This window comes from Sinocyclocheilus rhinocerous, unplaced genomic scaffold (assembly GCF_001515625.1).
Source record: "Sinocyclocheilus rhinocerous isolate Xijiao unplaced genomic scaffold, SAMN03320098_v1.1 scaffold2398, whole genome shotgun sequence".
In the NCBI taxonomy this organism is placed as follows: domain Eukaryota; kingdom Metazoa; phylum Chordata; class Actinopteri; order Cypriniformes; family Cyprinidae; genus Sinocyclocheilus; species Sinocyclocheilus rhinocerous.
The window spans coordinates 377,113-387,780 of NW_015644003.1; the positions used below are offsets into that span (position 1 = coordinate 377,113).

At 41.3% G+C, this 10,668-nt stretch overlaps 1 protein-coding gene and 1 long non-coding RNA gene across 2 annotated transcripts in view; both read left to right on the top strand.

Moving 5' to 3' along the window:
* The window catches only part of LOC107757736 (uncharacterized), a 52,377-nt gene extending 45,458 nt beyond the window's left edge, over positions 1–6,919 (top strand). Inside the window, exon 3 of the long non-coding RNA XR_001641963.1 lies at positions 6,439–6,919. This is a non-coding gene — a long non-coding RNA (uncharacterized LOC107757736). The remainder of the gene's footprint in view (positions 1–6,438) is intronic.
* Positions 6,920–8,500: 1,581 nt separating this feature from the next.
* On the top strand, positions 8,501–10,425 carry LOC107757735 (gastrula zinc finger protein XlCGF8.2DB-like). Its single transcript, XM_016575304.1, has 2 exons — positions 8,501–9,464; positions 10,290–10,425. Exon 1 carries the CDS (start codon positions 8,501–8,503, stop codon positions 9,326–9,328), a length of 828 nt encoding a protein of 275 aa, XP_016430790.1. The 3' UTR covers positions 9,329–9,464; positions 10,290–10,425.
* The last annotated feature ends 243 nt before the right edge of the window (positions 10,426–10,668 follow it).

The following is a 10,668-nucleotide window of genomic DNA, read 5'->3' on the forward strand; positions in this document are numbered from 1 at the left end:
AGGACAGACTCAATGATGGCTGAGTAGAACTGTTTCAGCAGCTATTGTGGCAGGTTAAATTTCCTCAGCAGGCGAAGGAAGTACAACCTTTGTTGGTCATTTTTAACATATTTTACATCGATGTGAGTGTCCCACTTCAGGTCCTGAAAGATGGTGGTGCCCAGGAGCCTGAATGACTCCACTGCAGCCACAGTGCTGTCCATGATGGTGAGTGGAGGGAGTGCAGGGGGGTTCCTCCTGAAGTCTACGATCATCTCCACTGTTTTGAGGGTGTTCAGCTCCAGGTTGTTAAGACTGCACGAGACAGCCAGCTCTTTAACTTCCTGTCTGTAAGCAGACTCGTCTCCGTCCTGGATGAGGCCGATGACTGTAGTGTCATCTGCAAACTTCAGGAGCTTGACAGAAGGGTCTTTAGAGGTGCAGACATTGGTGTACAGGGAGAAGAGCAGTGGGGAGAGAACACAACCCCGAGGGCGCCAGTGCTGGTGGTGCGGCTGTTAGATGTGAATTTACCAATTCTCACTAGCTGTTGCCTATCTGTCAGAAAGCTGGTGATCCATTGACAGATAGAGCTAAGGACAGAGAGCTGGGTTAGTTTGGTCTGGAGGAGTCTTGGAATGATGGTGTTGAAAGCAGAGCTAAAGTCCACAAACAGGATCCTCACATAAGTCCCTGGTTTGTCCAGATGTTGCAGGATGAAGTGCAGACCCATGTTGACTGCATCATCCACGGACCTGTTTGCTCGGTAAGCAAACTGCAGGGGGTCAAGTAAGGGTCCAGTAATGTCCTTCAGATAAGCCAACACCAACCTCTCAAATGTCTTCATGACCACAGACGTTAGGGCCACAGGTCTGTAGTCATTAAGTCCTGTTATCTTGGGTTTCTTTGGGACGGGGATGATGGTGGAGCGTTTGAAGCAGGCAGGGACTTCGCACAGCTCCAGGGGGTTGCAGGAGGTGTTGATGGTTGTTGATGGTTGTGTGGAGAGATGTTCAGAGCGGGTGTGGGGGGAGGTTTTAGACTGGGAGTTTCAAATCTACAGTGAAACTCATTTAGGTCTTCAGCAAGTTGTTGATTGGCCTCAGTGCTGGAGGATGGTGTCTTGTAGTTGGTGATGGCAGAAAACTGGTGTTCTAGCTTTTTAGCGTAGTTCCTCTTGGCCACTCTAATCTTCTTATTCAGTGTGTTTCTGGCCTGATTGTACAAGACTCTGTCCCCCCTTTTGTAGGCGTCCTCTTTGGCCTGACGAAGATGACGAAGTTTGGCTGTAAACCATGGTTTATCATTGTTGAATGTTAAATGAGTCTTGGTAGGGATGCACATGTCTTCACAGAAACTGATATATGATGTTACAGATTCCGTGAGCTCATCCAGTTGGTGGCAGCTTCAGAAACACTCCAATCAGTGCAGTCGAAACAGGCTTGTAATGCCCGCTCTGTTTCGTTGGTCCATCTCTTTACAGACTTTACTACAGGTTTAGCAGATTTAAGTTTTTGCCTGTAAGTCGGTATAAGATGAACCAGGCAGTGGTCAGAGAGTCCTACAGCTAGGACTCAAATGTCAAAGGAGTCAAATGTCACCTCGTATTAGGAAGGCTAATTTTTGATTATTTTTCAGAAGGTGCTCCTACATTTTTTAATTAGGAGGACAAGCACTCCTAATTACAAGAAGAAAGTGCTCTTAAACTGGGTGTGTGACAGGTAGGCTATGGCTGAGGAATGGGGTTTGGTCAAAGAAAAATTTTCAGTCAAAAGATTTTTTTTGCTTTAACCCCTGCAATATAATAAGAAGTAGAATAAGACAAATAAGTTACCAATCATATGAAATTAGTATTAATAAATTAATTTGTACTACAGAGGTGGCACAGAAGAACACAAAAGTGGCTTGTAGGTACATTTTCAGACGTTTATTGAGGCTCAGAGGTAGCATGAGTGCAATTAAATTCATAAATTCATGTGGAGATTAATGTTTTAAATATAAAATTTTGAATACAGAAATATGATTTAAATTACTGAAATTATATGCTAAAATGAAACTAAATCCGCCAGCAGGTGGCGGCAAGTCACTGATTTTATCACTGAATCATTCATTCAATTGATTCGTTCGAACGGCTGAATCATTCAGAAATGAATAAAGGGGCTGTCTTTATGAACTGACGGAAATCTGTCGTAGTGACGGAACTTTAATCCCCGTGTATGGAAACATGTATTTTACCACAGTTGTAAAGTGTACCTTGAAAATGCACCTTGAAAGTGCTTGAATTTTACTTTGAAAAAGGTGTAAGAACCCTGACAGTATGCACTATTTTATCAGATATGTACGATTAATCGTTTGTAAACCTATGCCAACACAGGAGAATAATGTGCTAACTGTTCATTTTGATTTCAAAACAAAAATTTAAAGCCTCGCTGTTGTTGCTCTCTGCTGGCATTTGCAATAATATGTAATGTACATAAGTTATGTTCTCTTTTGAATGGGAACTTGCACAGCGTGTCTAGAAGACACTACATGACCGGTGTCTGAAGCACAAGTGTAAACACGTCATAGAACTTGATACCGGCCGGTGACAGCTTATGACAGGGGTGCCCAGTCCTGCTCCTGGAAGGCCGCTGTCCTGCAGAGTTCAGCTCTAACCCCAATTAAACACACCTGAAGCAGCTAATCAAGGTCTTACAAGGAATACTAGAAGCTTCCAGGCAGGTGTGTTGGAACTGGTTTGAGCTAAACTCTGCAGGACATTGGCCCTCTAGGACCGAGTACTGGTGCAGCCGTGGGTATAAAGGGGCACCTGAAGAATACGTCGTCCTATTGTCTTCAGTGGCCAGTTGCATAAACTGCTTAGACTAGTCTTAAAAGTTGGTCATCTACAAAATTATGACCAGTCTGGAAGAAATCATTTAAAGTAATTTCCATTAAAAGGTAGATCAGTTTGATTGCATTTGGAAAAGATAAACCGGTTAACTATAAATTCATCAAACTATTTCTTAAGGCACAGTCTTAACATAGTGTATAAGTTGATGCAATTGGCCCCACAAGACCTTTCGTCTGTGTACGAGTGAGGAGCATGCACATTTAGTTCTTGGGAGATGAATGCATGCATTGTGAGGATTTCTCAATTAAAACCTTGTTCACACCATCCCTATATTCTCAAGGGACATGCATTTGGGTGGAATGCCTTCGACTTTTCAAAGAAGCTAGGTAAGATACATTCACAATTTTTCAACTCTCTCTTTAGGAATAGTGCTAGCAATTGGCTGCTAAGGGAGTTGAAGGCACTCACAGCGATGCATTCGTGTCTGTTCTCGGTTCTTTGTCAGATGCAGAACGGTGTGTTGAGACCGCCTTTGAAGTGGAGCATTGCTAGGTCTCCTTTCCTACTGAAGCATTTGCTCCTGGGGAGCAACATCTAGTTATTAGGCTCTCCGTAAGCCTCCCTGATAGCCTCGTCATACTGAGGCTTCAGCCTTTAGAGCTCGTTTAGGTAGTAGTGCCAGGTGGCTAGGTTCTCTGTGATTTTCCTGGGGTGCTTCTTCTAGAATAGAAAGTCACTAGGTCTCTTCATACTATAGAGGGTCGTTCTTTTGAGATGTTCACTTTGGAGACTTCTGCCTGCATAACAACTCTAGGTCACTGTGAGCCACCTTGGAAGATGTCCTGACCACAGAACTTAGGCCTCATCTGGCTTAAGAGAGTCATCCTGCTGAAGCTTCTGTTCTCAGATCTCCAGTCAGTGACATTATTCCCTTAAAGGTATTCTCAGGAATACCAAGCCATGAGCTCTGCCTATGGTTAAGCCTTTTTTAAGAAGGGTTAAGCCAGGAGTTTCTCTGTTATGGATTTTAGCGTTGGTGTATATCTTAGGGACAGGGATTTATTTAGAGGAGTTGAATTTAATGTCTGTCCAGAGGTCTCCAAACTCAGTCCTGGAGGGCTGCTGTCCTGCAAAGTTTAGCTCCAACCACAATTAAACTCACCTGAACCAGCTAATCAAGGCCTCACTAGGCATACAAAAAACTTTAAAGCAGGTGTGTTGGAGCTGGTTTGAGCTAAACTCCACAGAACAGTGGTCCTCCACGACCGAGTTTGGACACCCCTGTGTCAATCAATAAGACACAAATAGCGAAGTGGGTATTTTGTTCCCCATAGCATGCCGTAGAGGATGCAGTGCAAGTTCCCATCTGAAAAGGAACATATCAGGTTACCCAGAAGGGCAATGAGAAACTACGTCTACTTGCCATGCTTCATGTGTTGTGAACATCTGCGAACATCTCCTTCAGATAATAAGTGGATGAAGTGTGCCCTTTTTATACTCAGTCACACCAGTAGTGACATTATAGGCTGTCGCCGGCAAATGTCATGTTCTTTGTTGTGTTTTGTGCTTCAGACACTGGTCATGCTGGTGGCATTTCCCCATAGTGTTATCTAGGGTACGCAGTGTCTCGTTCCCCTTTTCTTACAATAAAATTATTAGATTAACTGTCAAAATAGTCAACCAATTACTCAATTACCAAAAAGGTATTCGGCAAGCCGAAAATCCCTGGCTGTTGGCCCCAATGAAACCCCAAGTAGGCATGTTTAAGCCCCGGTAGTGACAGTGTAAACTCAACTGGCAGAGGCCCTAATACTGAGCCCTGTGGAACTCCATACTTGTGTTTGATGAAACATCTATTTTTTTAACACAAAGTATCAGCAGTCAGATAGATATGACCTAAGTCCTATTCAAAATCTATGTCTATGATCTTTGTTGTCAAAAGTCAAGTCAAGTCAAGTCACCTTTATTTATATAGTGCTTTTAACAATACAGATTGTGTCAAAACGTTACACTGGCCAGATGAAGGAAAGGGGGGATACACTCTGTACAGTGAAGGGAAGAAGGGTGAGGCTCTTGGTAATAAAAGTCCATGGAGGAGCCAACAATCGAGGAGATAACCATGGAGCAGCTGGTGGAAGAATAGCCCATGACAGAGCTGATTGAGGAAGGAGCCAGAGTGGAGGCTCAACAGTTTATCGAGGTGGAACCAAGGAATCGACTGACCAAAGTGGAGACCCAGGCAGAGCCAAAGGAACAAATACCCAGAGTGATCAAGGCGGGTTGTGAGGGATGAGGGAGCCCAGTTGAGCCTGTAGGATGATGGACCACAGTGGAGACGATGGGCCAACAGGCTGCGGTGAAGCCAAGGAATCAAAGCACCTAGGTCAAGCTGAGGACCAGGGTGCCAGGTGAAGCCATTGAAAGGGAGGATGATTTCCTATGGTTGGGACACAGAGGGGGGAGAATGGGTGGGTGGTCCATTCTAGGGTTTGTAGGTCCTTGAGTGGTAGCTCTGTAACCACCAGATTTGGGAACTCAGGGACCAGAGGACTGAGCCCAAGGGATTCTGGAAGTTTGGTAATAGACTATGTAATTTCTGGGGAGGCCTGATTGATGGAAGCAGAGTCCTCCACTTCACCAATGCTCTGGAATGTAATAATCTATATTTAGAATTAGGTGTGCAAGTACAATTTGCTTGATATGAAATCATGGGAAATGAGCAGCTGTGCCTGCCTATTTCTAACGGTAGTAAAAGGTAGTTTGTTGCCTTTGTTCATGACCACTCTTCAAGCCCCAGTTGGCCCGCTTTGGACCAAGGTCAGGGGTAGGCAAGTTCGGTCCTAGAGAGCCGCAGTCCTGCAGAGTTCAGCTCCAACCCTGAAAAAAAACTAAAAGAAAGACTCATATTTAAATGCCAAAAACAGGTCTTGTATCACTTTGGAAGGTACATATGCATATCCTTTTTAGAGTGATTTGACATGAGTGATTATAATAAAGGTATTAATCAAGCAATATTTTACATTTTAAGTATTAAATGTTTCTTTTATGTGTTATATAATTTGAATGATTCCTTTCTAGGGTATGCAACCAAATAAATGATTGAAGTGTTCTTTTTAGGTATTCTCTAATGTCTGCATTTGATGTCTGAAATGCGACTGGTCTTTCCTAGGGATGTGTGATGCATCGTCAAAACTTAATAGTAGACATGCTATTATGTTTGGATTTTAAGGGTATCATCTATCTCTAACATGTCAAGGAATGTAGTTAAATGCTTTCACAAGTTTTGCTGATTTTGCACGGCTTCCAGAGATGAAATATAGATTTGCTTTGAAGAGCCGCTCAACATATGTTAGCACATACATCTATTTTCCTAGCTGACCAGGACAGCTAGGGTAACAGAGGTCACTACAGCTCATGGGATATGAGACAATTTCTTAGTTAAGAGCTTTTCTGGATTTTTCCAAAGAATAAAGATAAATATTGTCTGTTCTTCTCACCAGGGCCAGAACATGTTATCAGTATGTTTTGGGAATCTTTCCTGTTTATAGCAAAAGTTCAGGCCAACTACAACCTTGAAGGAACTGTGAATCTGGTGTATCTGTATGTGTGCTAATGTTTGTGTGCAGGCCCTGTTAACACTGTTGGACCACTGGCATTCTACGTGAGATCTGCCAGAGCCTTTTCACAACCTAGAAGGTCACCATGTGCCTAAATCCAGAGTCCAAGTGTCAGAATCGTAATGGATGGAGACATGGGCGACATTTGACTGTCGAGTCAGGGGGGACAAGAAAAAATGCATACATTTTTGGATGTATGCATCAAAATGTGCTACCATATTGCAACGCATTGTGTCAATACAGCGCAGTGAAGAATAACTTAAAGAGTTTGCCTGCGTTTACTTAACTGTGGAGCTTTTCTTGCTGCTGATTTGAATGCCGATGTTTCCCGTTTTAAATGTCAGTTGATGGCCTTTCATTTTTAACCAGAAATGTACGCGCTGCTTTTCTGATGTTCATTTAAGTTTTCCGTGTCTTTTTCCCATGTCACTTGAAATATGTCCGTTTTGAATCATTGTGGTGAGACACGAGAGAAAAAAATAAACCATCAGTTGTGGGACTATTGTCATAAATCGCATACCATTCATTTCTGAACTTTCTACCATCTGTTACTGGAAATTAAATTACTGGTTGATAAGTCCTGATCTCAATAAAGTTTATGCACGCTTTTAGTCCGTGAACTGGATCTCATTCAGGACGCGTGCTGTCTGTGGAAGTTTGGCCAGGACCGCTTCCAGAATAAATCACTGAGGCATTTTTGTCTCATCCATTGCTTATCACTGATATTTAGAGAAACATATCATTCCCGAAACTTTGCAGCATGTATGTGTTCATAAAACAAAAGTTTAATTCAAATTTTGAATGGATTATAGCCTAGAAAACACACAAAGCGTGCTCCCTTTATTATCACTAAAAGCATCACTCATCAAAGTTCATCGCGATCTCATGCATTTAGTTAGTCATGACATGATTCACAAGCGTGCAAAACTCTGGCGCTTTCAGCGGTGAGTGAATTCTGAAAAACGACAACGTTTATGATTGGTCATTGTGTTGAAGAAATCAACAGATATGTCTGTGTTTGGCTACATTGCTCAATGCCGCAAAAACACATTGGATAGTTTGCCAGATCTTTAATTGCTTGTGCTTTCTTTTGAGGGTATTTAGCACCGTCTAGTACCCTCGTACAACCGGGCCTAGGCTGACATCGGGGATTCAATGACTAACGATATATCGCCCATGGATGGAGATATGCTTCTGTCTGTCAGTCCATGTGTGGAAATTTACTAATTTTGTCAATTCTTTCCTTAACCAGTCAGAATCATTCAACCTGAAGTAATGACGTAGTTAGTAGACTCTGTTAGAATATAATTGTTGTGGAAATGTGAATGGACTCCTCGCAAGTGACTTATGCTGATGAAACTGCAAACTATTTTACTATATTTCTTAATTAAATTTCTCTTTAGTTAATTGCATCTCTGACTCCTGGTCTTAGTTCAACATATCTGGTCCTTGGGTCTTAACTGTACATCCCCTACACTTCAATAATGATAGTGTTTAAATCCTGACTGAAACTGTTCACAAGTATCATTGCAAAGTGAAGGGGACTCTGTTTTTCAAAAAGAAAACGAGTCTTAATAGACTTTTCACCCATTTCCTCCATGTCTGCAGTTATCTTTCACTAGTTGCATTCACTCGTTTCCCAAAGTCATCTTGAATGTTGAATTCTCAATACAACTGAAATATTTGAGAGAACATCACATAAGCTAACTTCATAAATTGATGTTGATTTCAATAAATAGGTTGCTTTTAGAAAATGACCTATCTTCTAATTAAAGCATTAGTGCATTTATTGTGTGTTTATTAATGAACTTTATCATATTTCTTTTTTCATAAATATCCTGAGATGCTTTTATTTGGGTTTATATAATCCTTAAATAGTGTGTGGTAATATGCTAAAGTCACACACAGACTTAAACATTCGGCACGTGAATCACAACAATTGTAACAATTCAATTTCATTTATTTTCATTACTTGTAACAATAACCATTTTATTTGCTCTTTTTGTTGTGCTACTACTGACACAAGACAGCAAATAAAATTGTCAAATAAAATCAACAACTGTATGAACACATGAAAATTCACACTAGAGAGAAGCCATTCACATGCCAGCACTGTGGAAAGAGTTTCACACTAAAAGGAAGCCTTAATGAACATGTAATCATTCACACTGGAGAGAAGCCGTTCACGTGTGATCAGTGTGGAAAGAGTTTCACTAAAAAAGGTAATCTTAATAAACATGTAACCATTCACACTGAAGGGAAGTTGTTCACATGTGATCAGTGTGGAAAGAGTTTCAGATATAAAGAAACACTTAAATCCCACATGAGAGTTCACACTGGAGAGAAGCTGTTCACATGCCAACACTGTGGAAAGAGTTTCACAATAAAAGGAAACCTTAATGAACACATCAAAATTCACACCGGAGAGAAGCCGTTCACATGCCGACACTGTGGAGTGAGCTTCACTAAAAAAGGAAACCTTAATGAACACATCAAAATTCACACCGGAGAGAAGCCGTTCACATGCCAACACTGCGGAAAGAGTTTCGTTAAAAAAGGAACCCTTGATCAACACATAACCATTCATTCAGAGAAGCCATTCCCATGTGATCAGTGTGGAAGGAGCTACAAATATGAAGAAAGCCTCAAGTCCCACAAGAGAGTTCACACTGGAGAGAAGAGAGAACATTCAAGAGAGAGCGGTTTTGTGTGTCATCAGTGTGGAGAGAGTTTCAGCTGTAAAGTAAGCCTCTACACTCATGTGAGACTTCATACTACAGAGAAGGCTTTCACCTGCAAACTGTGTGGGGATAGCTTCTCACAAAATGGAAATCTTAAGTCACACATGAGAATTCACACTAGAGAGAAGCGATTAGGGTGCACAGAGTTTCAGACGTAACCCTTGAGTCACACATGAAAAGTCCTTACAACTGTAAACTCTGTAGGATCATAGAAACGTGTTATTTACTACTATAAAGTGACATGACTGGGGATGTTTTTTGGTACCAGAAAATATGCATCTCTGTGAAATGAAGGTAACACTGTGGAAAGAGTTTCACAATAAAAGGAAACCTTAATGAACACATCAAAATTCACACCGGAGAGAAGCCGTTCACATGCCAACACTGCGGAAAGAGTTTCGTTAAAAAAGGAACCCTTGATCAACACATAACCATTCATTCAGAGAAGCCATTCCCATGTGATCAGTGTGGAAGGAGCTACAAATATGAAGAAAGCCTCAAGTCCCACAAGAGAGTTCACACTGGAGAGAAGAGAGAACATTCAAGAGAGAGCGGTTTTGTGTGTCATCAGTGTGGAGAGAGTTTCAGCTGTAAAGTAAGCCTCTACACTCATGTGAGACTTCATACTACAGAGAAGGCTTTCACCTGCAAACTGTGTGGGGATAGCTTCTCACACAATGGAAATCTTAAGTCACACATGAGAATTCACACTAGAGAGAAGCGAAAGCCTCAAGTCCCACAAGAGAGTTCACACTGGAGAGAAGAGAGAACATTCAAGAGAGAGCGGTTTTGTGTGTCATCAGTGTGGAGAGAGTTTCAGCTGTAAAGTAAGCCTCTCTCTACACTCGAGACTTCATACTACAGAGAAGGCTTTCACCTGCAAACTGTGTGGGGATAGCTTCTCACAAAATGGAAATCTTAAGTCACACATGAGAATTCACACTAGAGAGAAGCGATTAGGGTGCACAGAGTTTCAGACGTAACCCTTGAGTCACACATGAAAAGTCCTTACAACTGTAAACTCTGTAGGATCATAGAAACGTGTTATTTACTACTATAAAGTGACATGACTGGGGATGTTTTTTGGTACCAGAAAATATGCATCTCTGTGAAATGAAGGTAACATTCACACTGAAGTTGAATGTGGCCCAAATCTGATTGTCCACCTTCATAACCATTTGCATTCTTTGCCTCTATAACTTTTTTTTTTTTGGCTTTTTTTTTTATCTTGTGCATATGAACTCCTGTGGCTGCACCTGACCATCTGCTTTGCTATAGCTCAGTTGTTATCAAATGTTTTTTTGGGTTACACTTTTTATTTAATTTGTAAAATGTAATTACACACTTAAGTACTGAGTTATACTAATTAACTACATGTACTTAATATATGGTTAGGATTAGGGGTTGGCTTAGGGTTGCTTGCATGTAATTATGAATAATTTATTGTTATTATAATAGTAAGAACGTGTAACAAGGAAACCTTAATATAAAATGTTAC

Excerpts from the sequence above, each read along its gene's own strand:
- LOC107757735 (XM_016575304.1), top strand. The coding sequence starts at position 8,501 with ATGAAAATTCACACTAGAGAGAAGCCATTCACATGCCAGCACTGTGGA.